This window comes from Indicator indicator, chromosome 5 (assembly GCF_027791375.1).
Source record: "Indicator indicator isolate 239-I01 chromosome 5, UM_Iind_1.1, whole genome shotgun sequence".
In the NCBI taxonomy this organism is placed as follows: Eukaryota; Metazoa; Chordata; class Aves; order Piciformes; family Indicatoridae; genus Indicator; species Indicator indicator.
Genome location: NC_072014.1, coordinates 14,066,412 through 14,081,033, shown reverse-complemented (window position 1 = coordinate 14,081,033; position 14,622 = coordinate 14,066,412). Strand labels below are relative to the sequence as shown.

At 38.9% G+C, this 14,622-nt stretch overlaps 1 protein-coding gene across 1 annotated transcript; it reads left to right on the top strand.

Moving 5' to 3' along the window:
- The first annotated feature begins 533 nt into the window (after positions 1-533).
- Positions 534-12,553, top strand: TMEM237 (transmembrane protein 237). The gene is made up of 13 exons (XM_054381136.1): positions 534-563; positions 2,993-3,024; positions 3,950-3,960; positions 4,499-4,555; positions 5,333-5,443; positions 5,808-5,922; positions 6,420-6,580; positions 7,184-7,307; positions 8,196-8,387; positions 9,697-9,770; positions 10,242-10,335; positions 11,405-11,526; positions 12,436-12,553. The coding sequence occupies exons 1-13, from the start codon at positions 534-536 to the stop codon at positions 12,501-12,503; spliced, it is 1,191 nt and encodes a 396-aa protein (XP_054237111.1). The 3' UTR covers positions 12,504-12,553.
- Positions 12,554-14,622: the final 2,069 nt, after the last annotated feature.

The following is a 14,622-nucleotide window of genomic DNA, read 5'->3' as shown; positions in this document are numbered from 1 at the left end:
GTCGGGGCTAGTATTCCTTATTCACAGGAAAAAATGGAGAAAACAGAAGTCTCAACGTGTCACTGGTGGGGGGTAAGTGCTGCTGGCTCATGACCAGCTTCCACTTCTGCCTAGGCCAGCATTTGTCTGCTATTATTGCCTGTTTATGTGTTTGCTTACAGACAGCTCTGTTTTCACTGTTAGAAAAGATGCTCCCAGTATCGTTGCATTGTTTTGTGGCTATTTGTGCTGTAGCAAAACTTTATCACATTTATTTTCTACATTCCGGTAACTGAGACTTTTGCAAATCGTGTTCGAGGGTACAGGATGAAAGCTAGAAACCTTGTTTTCGCACTAACGTGCAATTAATTTTCCTTGCCCACGGCCCGAAGGACAAAGAACTCCCTGTACCGCAGCGAACCCAAACGAGAAGCTGAGGCTCCCGGCCGCTGGGGCGTACGCAGTCTCGGCCTGCCTCAGTCCGGCGCAGAGCGGAAGCGAGCTCCGGCTCCACCTCGCGGTGCCGGGGAGACCGGCGGCAGGCGCGGCATGGCATGGCGGCCCGGCGGGCGGGCTCCGGCGGGGTGAGAGCGCCGCAGGCCAGGGGTGTACGCAGGGCGGTTCTGCAGGCCTGTTTCAGGAGGGGAGCGGGCAACAGAGTGCTGGTGGCCGAGGCAGTGCCGGGTTCGCGGGGCTGCAGTCTGGTGCGCCAGGTTGTAAGCACCGGGGGAGCTTTGTGCGTCTTGAGCACTGCTGCTGAAGGGTTGTACCGAGGCTGTCGCATCAGCAATTGCTGCTGGGGAAACGCAGCTGAAGCACGACGCGGAAGCAGGGCACTTTGATATAGCGCGGCTTCTACATCCCGGCTCCCGAGGTGGCCGCCCTGCCGCTGCCCGCGGGAGGTGTGGTGTAGCCAGCCGTAGAGCAGCACGGTTTTGCTCATCTGTTGCTGGGGAGGCGAGCATCTTCATATTTTCATCTATATATAGCTATCTCGGAAAAGAAAAATATGCAAAGCTTTAAATCTGTAGACGAGTTGTGTGTAGCTTGCCCTCACAGTACCACCTCTCAGATCGGGTGGTGGTAGCTTAGCTCACTGCATGCGGGCAGTAAATACATCTGCTCACAGCTGTTTCTAAGAGCCATGTGTCTGAGCTGGGGCATTTCTGCTCTGCATCCTTGAATGGATACATAAGGGGTTGGGTAATCTGCCTTTTTGTTTTCACCCCCGCTCTGAGAGTGCCCGGATGTGTGCCACTGTCCTGTGGGCCCAAGGGCACAAACGGGTTCACTGAGGCGGTGGATACCCGGTTTGTTGGGAGTCGCTTGGCTTCCGTGGCACTGAGGCTACAGTAGCACTCAGGAGCTCTTCTGTCAGGAGCAAAATGTCCCTGTGCTCGAACTCCTCCAATGGAGCTTGGAGTGAATGCCTTCAGACTCGGTGAAACTTTAAACTAATAAAGTTGGTATTTGTTGGTAACAGATGGGACAGATGCATATTCACCACCACCTGCTTGCATGTGATTTACTTTGTTGTAAGGAGTAAACAATACAGAAAAATTACTTCACTTTTCAGTTTTTTGTAGAAGACACAGAGGTACTACAAAACAGGTATACTACTGCACAGGCTGTCAATGCTGTATAAAAAGTTGGTGGTGTTTTTTATTTTTTTAAAGTTTTTTAAAGTACTAACTGACCTAAACATTTAATAATGACTTCCACAAGATTGTAGGAAGCAATAAAAGTAATGAGCTCTGGCCTTTATCAGTACTTTTTTCTCCCTTATGGAACATGTGTATAGTGTGGCCAGTCCTGACCAGCTTGCTGGATGCCATTCGGGGGGGTGTTGTGCTCTACCTGTGTGAAGAGCACTTGCTGTCAATCTTCAGCATGGCTAGAATCCAAGTGAGAGATTTGAGGCTTAATCCTGCAAACCATTCTTAGTACAAAGCGTCTCATTTGTTTTGGGTAAATGAATCCAAGTCAAATTTGCTCACTGCAACCTGTATCAGCATTTGCAGTTTTGGGGTTTTCAGTGCACGGAAACAAACTGCTGCTGTTTCAAATGGGAGTAGTAGTGGGCCCTAACCCAGGGGGCAGGAAGGTTCACATCCAGCTAATCCTGGCTGTTAGAAGCTTATTTTTAGTTCCGAATTAGCTGAGGTTCAGCGTGAGCAGTGTGAGGGAATATAGAGTGATTCACAGTGCCTCTTTCAGGGAACTGCTTCAAATGATATGGGAAAAAAACAAGTGGTAAGTTTGTGGATCATTGACTCTTGCCAGTCTTATGGCCATTCTTATTTCTATTATCAACTGAATTTTTGGACTGTGAAGAATTGTTATTTGTGTATATTCTTTCAATATAACTATATAATCCAAAATCTGAATGTAAATGCCTTCCTTTTTCTAGATGAGAGAAAGTACAAGAGCTCAATTTCAGACTGTTAACAGAAGATTTTTAGATTTTAATTGTGTTTGACCTGCTGGTAAATATTTTCAAAATTATATGAAAATAAATTATATTATCACATTTAAAAGTATTTTGCATAAATAAGCTTATTTCCTTTTATTGCTTTTACTATTTTTCTGAATTTACACCTTGATTAATAGAAAATACTCAGCTTGCAGTGTATTCTGTGCAAGAATATTGAATGCATAACATTGCAGTATTTTGATTTTTAAACAGAATGGCTAATCAGCTTTCCAATGAAAGCAGTACCTTACATGAAAAGTGAAAATTATTTAAGTAAAGTTGAAATGCAGGTTATGCCTCACACCGCTGTTAGGTACATGTCCCTAATGAATCCTGCCAGAACTATGGTAAAATCATACTACTCCTGCATCTCTTACATACTACTTTTATATAACCTCTCCATCAGGAGTCCCTAGCTATTTAAGAGGCATACAAGCAAAACAGACAATGTATTCTGACCATATATGGAAACACCTGTTTTCTGAGATGTGGTTTCACAGTGACAGAAGTTGACTTTTTTGCCTCTCTCTTGTCTTTTAGTGCCCACCTCGTGCCCTCCCTCCAGTGCCAAGGTAAAAATCAGTTCTTTATATGGAATTGATAATGGTTCTGTACTACAGTGTTGTTACAAGTAATAAAATGAAGATAACTAAGATGAACAAACATCTAAGTAGTTAAGGGCTTCAAATATAATTGACTTTCTTGCTAGTTTGCTGTCCTAGAATGCCTTACAAGGAATAGAAAGCATTTTAAAGTATTACAGAGGGCCAGAAATTTTACTACGTTACCTCACTTTTAATACTCTGAGAGAGAAACCTTTTAAAAAGTCTCAGACGAATAGCTACTTTAGTTTTATTAGCATTTACTTTAGATTGGTGTCCTTCTTTCCAATCTCTTCTTCTTTCCCTTTGTTTGATTCACAAATCCTTCAAAACAAGAATTTATGAAATTAGACTAGATATTCTTGAATAAAGATGTAGACATCTATTACTTTGATGCAGCGTGGGGAAAAATGCAGGGGTTTTTTGTGTGTGTGGAAGGAAAGGTAATGACAGGTTTTATGACATGGTACTTCCGAATTCCTTCAAAGTAAACCTAAAAGCAAATGTGATGTTCAAAACTTAGAACATGTAAAGATAGTGTCCCTTTAGTAACCTATGTGCTTATATGTTTTGTAACTTTTGTTGGTTTGTTACATGTAAGGCGGTAAGACAAGTTTTAATTAGCCAGGTGATTAAAGCTTTTAATCTGATCCACAGCTAGGCAATCAAGAAACTCTGCATAGTCACGAATAGTGTTGAGCTTTGGGGATTGCTTCCCTCCCTGCTGTACACAACTGTTCATAAAGAGAACTAGGAGTAGGGACAAGGAAATTAATCACAAAAGCAGCAGTGTGAATGTCACTGTTGTGAATTCTAATTGATTGAAAATTGACTTTTTTATCGTCTTTGTTCCTTTTACATTGCTCTTCAACACCTTTTCTCCTTAAATATGAAGTGGAAACCAAGGTGAGTTATTCTGGCATTTCTGAGAATCAAACACTGGTAGCTCCTTTTGGCATCACTTCATCCTCTCTTTAAAGATAGAGCTTTGTAATTTTCTTAAATATAGGCTGATTATTTGAACTGTATGGATACCTGTGCTGCCATTGCTATAGCTGTCTGTTGTTTTTCTTTGTTCTCTTTACTCTTTGATATTTCTGAATCAAGGTAATTGAAATGTTGTCACTGCTCTAAACAAGAAGTTTATTCTTCAGAACACTATTCAGAGTATTTAATGTTTTTGCCTAACACAAGTGCATGTGCCTATTTAGCCTCTCTTGCACTTGACAGATTTCTTATCCTGTTTTCTCGCCATCTTCTTTCTGTACTCTTGCTTATGTGAAGTGGTGAATCATCAAGTTAGTTGTAAAAGGTGAAGGATGTCTTCACTTCTGAAAGGGAAGGGAATCCCTTTCTTCACTAGCAATAGAAAACAGCTGTTCAAAAAAAAAAAGTGGAAGTTTCTTCATATCATGCACCTATACTTCTTTTTTATATTCTACAGATGAAATTCCACTCAGTCGTCCCAAAAAAAGGAAACCCAAAGGAAAGACTCCATTAGGTAATGTCCTGCCAAGACTGAAAACTGTTTATAATCCTAAGTGAAAGCTGTACTGTAGCTGAGCTCCTGACAGATACATGTATTCTGTTCTTCAGTAGTGTTCTCAGATAATTTATTATGTATTGAATGACTGCAGTCTTTTTTCCCCAAAGTGGTGTCATTTTATAACAAGCCTGTAATCACTCATTCCATCCTCTGTGTTTTGTCCCTAGGTTCATTCCAATACTGCTAATACAGCATGACTTGATACTGAACTGAAAGAGTTCCTTTATTCCTGCTATTTTTAACTTTCTAACATTTTTTGATACTTCACTAAATAGTCATTTTAGCTGTAAGCTGCTCGTTACATTGAATGTGTTAAGTGCTTGAATTTTTGAATGAACAAAGATTCATTTTTCATACAATTTGTTTCATAATTCTAATTCTTGCATGTAGAAAGACAAAATACAGAGGTATAGTTCTTTTCTGTGGTAGATTTCTTTCAATCAGTCCTCTGTAGTTTGCCCAAATGGAATTGTGCTACTTCTTGGATATTTCAATTTCCGTCTGATCATGGAACTGCCAGGGGGAAAGGTGAGTTGTCAGCTATCACCTTTGCATATTCTTAAAATGTTTGTTTCCTAACTCTTACACTTCCTAGCCAATACATTTTCATCTCAGGTGTAAGATGGGCAAATACAGACATTCTGCACTATGCAGCAAAAGGCATCTTTTTCTTTCCTGTTTCTCAGCAGCTCTGGATTGAGGTTACTGGATCTTTTAATCTGTTTTTTTTAGATGGAATTGTCCAAGCAGCAGTTCGTAGGCAGTCTGAAAGCAGTGAGCCTCTAACTCCTGAACCTCATGATGTCCCTCAGAGGAAACGCAAGAAAAAGAAAGTACCTACTGGTATGTGAATTGATTTTTAGATTGGAAAGAGCACCAAATAAAAGGTGGTAACACAGAAATATGATTGGCCAATTTGTATTTTGTCTTAAGACTTTTCATATGCTTCTGTGCTTAAAACAGCTGAAAGTAATCTCATAGTAAGACTACTGGTAATCTGGTACTTTAGAATTTCAGTTACTGATTGCAGATTCCGTAAGGTACAAACATTCATAATGGCAATACAGCAATAGATCCTTTATCTCATTCAAAGCTCAGAAGGTTTTGCCACTGTGTTTATATAATAATTATTCATCTATGTAAGTGAATGTATTTCCATATTTATGAAAGCTGTAAAACTTTCATGTGGTTTATTTTAAATCTTCAGATTCTGAGACCTCTTTTACCCAGCAAAAAGTTGCATCCTTATTTCAGAATGGAAATGGCATGGATGTCCCTGAAGCTGAAGAAACAGTGATCCGCAAACAGAAAAAAAGAACAAAGTAAGACAAAACTCAAAATTTGGAATAACTGATAATAAATGTGACTGAGTAGTGTTTTACATTGTCACATTACAAAAATGTAAAACCTTGAAGCCCACAAAACCATTCAGCCTGTACAATAAATACTATGTGTGCAGTTTTTACCAGGGTTAAGATCTAACCTTACTCGTTTGTTTTATGCATAGGTGGATGTGTTACCGTTCTGAGCCTATTTCAGTCACATATGTAAAAAAATCAAATACGTAACTGCTTTCTTTCATTCTTACTATGTTCATAGGTCTTAGGTCTTAGAATCATAGAATCATTAAGACTGGAAAAGACCTCTTAGATCATCAAGTCCAACCTTCTACCCAACATCTCCATGACCACTGGACCTAGCATTTCTAATTCCCCTCCTGAACCTGCACAGATGAGAAGAAAGCTACAAGGACAGTCTTCAGGTTTTCCATTTTATTTCCTATTCTTTCTCTGGCTCATTGTATGTTTTGTACTGACAGGAAATCTCGGCCAGCTGAAACACACTGTTCCAATGACCTGGAAGTGGAGGAGGAAGACATCCTTGAAGATGAGCACAGAAAGAGTCTAGATCAGCAGCCTGTGTTTTCTGCTCCCACTGGAATTAGCCAGCCTGTCAGCAAAGTGTTTGTTGAAAAAAATCGTGAGTACATCTTGTGATTTATCTCACAGTTAAAAGGAAGCATTACTGTATTTAAAATTAAAATATTGTGCTATTGAGAAGGACTTTTAAAAAAAGTTTTCTAGAACAAAAATTATTTGGAAAAAAAAATAAGAAAAGAGAGTTTTTCAACAGTGAATGTTAGTGTTGCTGTGCTGGCGAGTTTGGCCGAATTTTTTAATTCCATGGCATGGAATTCATGAAAAAGGCTGTTTCTTAGTACCCAGCTGAGCTTATTTGACCTGATAGTGTCACAGGTGTCACACTACCCTGAGAAGAGGCTATCATTCACTGTATTACAGAAAGTCTTTCAAGTGGAAGTTTTTTGGGTTGTCTGGGTTTTTTGGATTTTTTGGTAATTACCCAAAGTGCTTTGCACATTCTTAAATCCATAGCCTGACCCACCAGGATGCACCACACTGAGAAGAGGCATCTTAGCATGATTGTAAGCTGGCAAAGGGTAGGAAGTGGGGAGAAAAACGGAACTTCTGATGTTCACAGTTTTTTAACACTAATAAGTATTAATGCAGGAATGCTGATGGAAGGTAACAGTAGTCTCTACAGCTAACATCCTCATCCTTTCAGGACGTTTTCAGGCAGCTGACCGTGCAGAATTGATTAAAACCACTGAAAATATCAATGTACTTATGGATGTGAAGCCTTCATGGACAACCAAAGATGTTGCACTCTCAGTACACCGAAGTTTCAGGTGAAAGATAAATGTTTTGATGAAAATAAGCAGATAACAGGGTTTCGTGGTGTGGGGTTTTTTCCCCCTTCTGCCTGAAAATTAGCACCTTCAGTAATAAATGGTGGTTTGGGATGTAGCAGGTATAAATTTTCTCAGATCTCTAGCTTTTGGTATTTGTTGTCAAAAATATCTTTTTCTAGTCCAGACACCACATGTGAAATGCAACTTACAAAGAGGATAACTGAGGAAATCATATTGCAAAGATTCAGACAAAATCTGAGCATTAAGAGATTGATCTGGTAACAAAAATACAGAAAAAACATGTTACAAAACAAGATTTGCCCATCAGCTATATAACCAGAATAAAAATACCTAAGTTCAGATAATTCTGAAAGAAAACGGTTGGTGAAAAAGGAGAAGTGAAACTGTACTGGGGCATAAGCTTGTACACAACAGAAAACAAAATTATTTTTTTCATATGGGATCATGATGTGATACAGACTGGCAAGATGCCAGCCATTTTCTTCTCGGGTGTATTTTATCTGGAAGCCTGCACTTCCCTCTCAGCTTTTTCTTAGCAAGGAAGATAATAAAAAAGGTGACGATAGGACACGTTTAAAGTTAAGTGTAAGGGGCAGTGGTCTTGGGAAGCTACAGGCAGTGAGTGAAATTATTTGATTTCTGTAGCAGTAATGAAGTAGTGATAGGATCAGTTTAAGTGCTCAGTCTGTCGAGGGAGGAGTCAGAAGTCCTGTTGGTTAAAATTTTTATAACTAGATCAGAAAAATTATCTGTGAAAGGCTAGAGCAGCAAGGTTGAACAGATGGATTCATATGCCTTTTTTGTCTGTAGTTCGTCATAAAGTCAAGATGTGAAACTTTGTCTGATTTTTTTTTCTTCATTCAGGGTGATAGGACTCTTTACCCATGGCTTTCTTGCTGGATATGCTGTATGGAACATTATTATTATCTACATTTTGGCAGGAAATCAGCTTTCCACTGTTTCTAACCTGCTCGAGCAGTATAAGACACTGGCATACCCAGCTCAAAGTTTGTTATATTTGTTGCTGTCTATCAGTACAGTATCAGCCTTTGACAGGTAAAAAACGTTTGAATTTCAAAGATGCATGTAAATTGTGTGCAGTATGTTCCGTTCTTGTTACTATGGCACGTTTTCATCTGCTCTTGATAATTTAATGTGATACACTTCATGATTTTACACATCACTGGCTCTACAGATAAAATGTGTACTTGGGCATTCAGACCTTTATTACTCATTTCTGTCCACTGCCTGTATCTTTACTTCAATGTACTGGTGCTGTTGGTGTGATCATGAGGTGAACCAGATAGAAGAGCTAACATTTTTTTTTTTGCCTTGTGAGGGAAAGGAGTGGAAAACTACTAATGTTTCTGTCAAGTTACTTTTTATGTGAAACTATTCCCCAGTCAGTTTTGCAGCACAGATGTGTAAACAGTTTTCCTGTCTTAGCTGAGGTGTCTGCATTATGTCTTAAGAGTGGAATGAACTTGAGAAGACTGAGAGGGGATCTGATCAATGTCTATAAATATCTGAGGGGTGGGTGTCAAGTGGAGAGGGCCAGGCTCTTTTCGGTGATTCACAGTGATAAGACAATGAACAACAGGTACAAGCTTGAACATAGAAGATTTCACCTCAACATGAGGAGAAACTTCTTTACAGTGAGGGTGACAGAGCACTGGAACAGGCTCCCTAGTGGGGTTGTGGAGTCTCCTTCTCCGGAGACTTTCAAAACCCACCAGGATGCGTTCCTGTGTGGATTATCCTAAGTGATCCTGCTCTGGCAGGGGGGTTGACCTGATGATCTCTTGAGGTCCCTTCCAACCTCTGACATACTGTGATACTGTGAACAGAAAGTGGACCAAAAAGAACAGAGTAGATGCTATAGATGTTTCTCTCAGTTACAGATAGCAGGATAGGAGGATGCCAGGAGAGGAGTCAGTGGTATGGAAAAAATTGTAACTTCTTTTTCATGGAGTGGTGGCAAGGAGGAGGCCTGAGTTACTCTTCATTACTCCTGTACTGATGTAAGCTATGTGAGCAGTTAAAACAGCATAACTCAGTTGGTGGTATGGACACTGAAATGTATGGTAAGGATTAGAAAGGGGACAGATCTCTTCACATTCTCCCTGCCAGAAAGGATCGCAGTGTGAAAAGCTGCAAACCTCATGGAACATCCTCTTTATAGTTTCAGACTTTCTTGGATTTGACATACTGAGGACTGTTGCCATGTGTGTAGGATATAGTCGTGTGTGTGTGTTAAGGCACCATAACAGAAGCAGAAGAACGTATCTTGCAAAAAGTAAAAGAACAATAGAATATTGTTAGAGGAACAATATTGTTGTTTTACTGGGCTGTGTTTTATTACCAGGATTGATTTGGCAAAAGCATCAATTGCACTGAGGGGCTTTCTGACCCTAGACCCAGCAGCAGTAGCCTCTTTCCGTAAGTATTTTTAAGTGGATAAGAAGTTGTCTAGAAGAGACACTAAATAAAAAAAATTTACATAGATTTTTTTTAGTGAAATCTTCCTCCCTGGTTATTTTCTGATTCAGAATAAATGACTTGCTCAGCAGCTGAAAACAGCATTCAAAAGCTATGAACACTTTTGCTACATATTTTTTTAAGCATTTGCAATAGTAGCATTAGTGGGTCTGTTAGTTTCCCACTTCTCAATATGAAACACAGACATAGCAAAAAACAATCATGAGATGCCACCTTTGATGTAGCTGATCATTTACAAAAGGGCAGAAAAGAGATTTTGATGAGTCGGGGAATGTTGAAGAAGAGAGAATGAATTAAAGGACTATATCATTTGAGTCAGTGGATTGAAAGGATAGAAAATGTAGCGATCGTGTCATGATGAAACAGCATTTTGGGAGTTTATATCTGACAATGCTAATTCATTTCTTCCAGTGTACTTTGCTGCTCTTATCTTATCCTTAAGCCAGCAGATGACATGTGACAGAATTAACCTCTACACACCACCTTCGGAAAATGGCAGCATCTGGTAGGAAATTTAAGAAATCACTTCTGTGAATTGTAACATAGCTTACTTAGGACCCTTAGTGAAACTAGTGGATTAAAAAGGTTATACAACATATGTAAGGTATTAATGAAGAATTTCAATACTAAACCTGCTGCTGTCTGAGCTTGTCCTGAATCTTTGATAATTTCACAGAAAAAGGGCAACTCAGAGATTAGTTCAGTCATGTTGGCCACAGATCCATTATACCTCAAACAAGAGCCTGATGGAACGGTGCTGAAATTGTAATGTTGCAGAAACCTTAAGAGTCTCTTTTGCCAGAGAATGGGACCCTGCTGAGGTCACCCTTTTGTGTTTAAGGGCAGGACGTTCTGTAGCAAGTTAACACTGGTTTTGAAGGAAACAGTCTTATCTGTCCAAGAAATGAATTTCATGATGTTATGAAAAAAGAAGTATGTCTGACACAGGATGCAAAGGCTTAGCAGACACAGCTGGCATTAAACACAAAGCATTGTTTCATGCTAGAAAATTCCATACCAAACTTAATTTCTGAAGTGTGAATACCTGATGGACTTAAAACTCTAGTTGTATGAGTTTTTAAAATAGACCAGAAGAAGTAGAGCAAAAGCATTTACATGAAAACTTACTGGTTTGGCTTATTAAAGCCCTGTATCATCCACTCCACAGCATCTGTACACAAGTCCTTGCATTGGCTTACAGACTGTTCACTTGCCTTGCTGCCTCATGAAGAAGTACTTACAAGATAAGACTGACAACATTGTGCAGTGTCCTTCACAATAAAATTTGACCATGCATTTTGATTTTTGTCTTCTGTCTCTTGGCTAAGAAAAGTAATTTGCTGTTGAAATCTACAAATGGACATTCTGTATGAGATAATAGGATTTCCTATCTGAGTCACTGTCTTTGGTAGTCATGCTCTTTACCAGGCCTTTGCAACATCACGATTGTACAAGTAGTTCTGTTTTCACATCTATTTAAGCAAGCTTATTGTTAAGATACTCTACTGAAATTATTATTGTAACCTGTATGTGCTAGCAAACCCCTGACTGATAGGTTGATGTGCTTTTCCCAGGACTGCAGGTACAGAGGAAGAAATTGTTAAGCCATGGGTTGTGGTGAATCTGGTAGTGTCTATTCTAGTTGGGACAAGTTGGATCTTCTTGTCTTACAGACCAGAGCTAGACCACAGTGAAGGTAAGAAACATTAATAGGCAAATTGTTGTTTGTCCAGGCTTTTATCTGCTGTGCTCTGCATTTGGTGTTACAGATTAGTGCTGAGAAAAAAAAAAATCTCCTAAAAAGTTACCAAAGCAGGTACTTCTTAGGATGTTAGTGTATTTGGTTTTATAAAGACAAAAACCCAGTAATTTAAAAAAGAAAGAAAAGCCTTGTTTGTCCTGCCTGAAGCAACATGAATTTTGAAACATAAAAGTATATCTCTTCTTCATTTGAAAAAAAAAAACAGTATTTTGAGTATTTGTATTTATTCTGCTTATGTATTAGAAATTGCCTTAATGTTACTAATGTTCCTTTTGTAAATGCTGAATGCATTTCAAGTTCAGCTACCTCATCAGCTGCTTAGCATGCCTAGCTGAATTTCTCTGCAATGAGCTCTTCACTGCTCACCTCACGCTTTCTCCCATGCCTGGGCTGCTGAGGTGATGGCAAGTGGTCAACAGTGGCATGATCAATATAATTCACCATTCCTTATATTCCAGGTTCTAGTGTTGCTAACTTAAGCAGTGATACATAGAGCAGATACATGCATAAATTGATGAGACTCTAAACAAAAATCTTTCTTCTTGAGTCTGACCCTCTCAAAACTTCAACAATCCCTTCATCTACATTAGAGTTCTGTTTTAGTGTCCAGGTCAAATAGAGAATGATACTACATATGATCAGCTAGTAACACTAACTAATTTTTGGGAGCCTGCAATAGTTTTCTAAAGACAGTGGGTAACCCTTTGTTTTGCTGAATTGTTGTTATGATTTGGAAGAAAAGCAGGAGGCTTGGGAGAATGCTAGAGCACTTATGGGGAATAATGAAATTGTATTCAGGTGAAATTTTTACAAGAAAATACCATTCTTTTATTTCTCCTCTAGAACTGATGTTTCATGCTGAAATTGAGGAGTATCCCCAGGGAGATATCATACCCAGAGTCCAGCCATAGTGTGGAACAAGCATCTGCAAATACAGCCGTGACTGATGTCTCAACATGTATTACAGCCATGTATTATAACTTTCATAAAGAAAATAACAAACTTATTTTTATATTGTATATATTTGATTTTGATATTTTTATGTGTACTACAATTTTGAATGTGAATGAAGATTTTTATACTTTTACAGAGTAAGATTATCTCTAGTATATGAAGTTGAGGTGATTTTATAAATATTGCTACCTATATAAGCCAAAGAAACTAGGTGGATGCAGAAGATGGGGTATTTGGTGCTTTTCTGACTGCTATACAATCTTCAAAAGCCTGCTTTTGTTACTAACGCTGCTGGCTGGTTAAATATTCTCGATAGATTTAAACAAACCTTAGGAGGAAAGTAATGTAAGGAAGATGATAACAAAACAGAGTTAGGAAATATAAACCCCAGGAAGTTAGTAAGATAAAATAATTTGGGGCTAGTTGCCATAAAAAATATTTGCTAGAATAAGCAATTGAATTATAAGTGATTTTGTATTAAAAGGGGACAATTTATTGTTCTTCGTGTAGTTCGCTTGACAGGTATCTTGATAAAAAGTTCTTGTTAGCTGACATAGATATAAGAAATAGAAGTTTCAATGTTGCAAGAGTTTGGTTAGCTAACGAGTATCTAAATACGGGGTGTTTTTTGGGTTGCTAATGGGATATATATACATCTTGTAATTTCTTGACATTCAAGATACAGAACTGTTACAAAGCCATTCACAGGAATTGCATTCCAATTCCTCCTTATCTCATGAGGCAAGAGCAATAGTGTTATTGCTTTTTCTAAAGAAACTTTTATTTCACTGATGTTAGAGATATTCCTACTTGTACATATTTTGATGGAGATTGATTTCCCCCAAAAGGATGACTGTTGTTTGTGTTAGGATGTAATGAGAAACTTCTTCCTAAAATTACAAGAAAATGCTTATTCAAGCAAATAAAAAACTGAACAACCCACCTTCTATTCAGTGATACTGTGGTAGTAGCGCAGATGATGTGTTTTGGCAACATTCTTTTTCTATTAAAGTGGCAGACTGAAAGCACTGTTGATGTGAATAAATACAGATGTACTGCAGGATGAAAGTCTGCATAGTAGACATAGACAAGGACCTAGTTTGAAGACCAGTTCTGAAGAAAGCATCACCTGAAGCCACAAACCTATTACTGTATTTTTCCAGTAGTGAAGTTACAATTACCCAGATGAAAGTCTTGAAGGGGAATGTTTAAGAGCTAGTAACTTCCTGTGCTGTTACCTCAGTTGCTTTAAAGCAAAGATGGGAACATGAATAACTGCTGTAGCCCTTTTGAGGACTTAAGTTCCGTTATGCTCATCCAGCAAATTTAACTAATTCAAAAGTTCAATGTGCATGACATTTTTAAAATGCTCTGGTAATCTTGGGGGGAAGGGAAGAAGGCATTCATCCACAGCTGTTGGCTGTTCTGTGGCATTCACTTTGTTGTGGGAAGGAGCCGTTAACCCTGTTTGTAAATGGTTATGGCTACTGTGCATATATTTTCACAAAACTTTAGAGCTAAATGTTGCCTGACACCCTGTTATTGTACATTAAAATGGAGAGATTCAAGGTGCCACTCCCTTTCAGTGTTGCACTGCAGGATCTTATCATGATTTGACTATCAGAGATGGGGAATGAGGCACTACTTCATGTTCTTATGTAAACTGCCACATTTTCTCCAGATGTAATGTGTCTGATTTACAGAGTTGTTGAGCTCCCGAAGATGAGATTGATAATGGCTTCTCTTATATGGTCATCAGTATAATTTTGCACTTAAAGTATGGAGATCAGGCAAAACTGCTACGGCATCACATCAGTATGGAGAAAACTTAAGTAATATCATGGCTTGATTTCTGACATTATTACTAGAATTTTGCCTTCCAAATATCCTTTGGGCAAAGTGATGCTCGCTAGCCAAGAGCCAGGTTCCTTCTCATTGTGAAGTACAATAGTCTGTTTAGATGGGTGAGCAGAGATGAATTGATGAACGTAAGGCCACCAATATTTCAAACCAGTTTTGCCTTTCCAGTGTATCTTTTGGGGAGGGTCCAAGTACATGCATATTTACATTACTGTG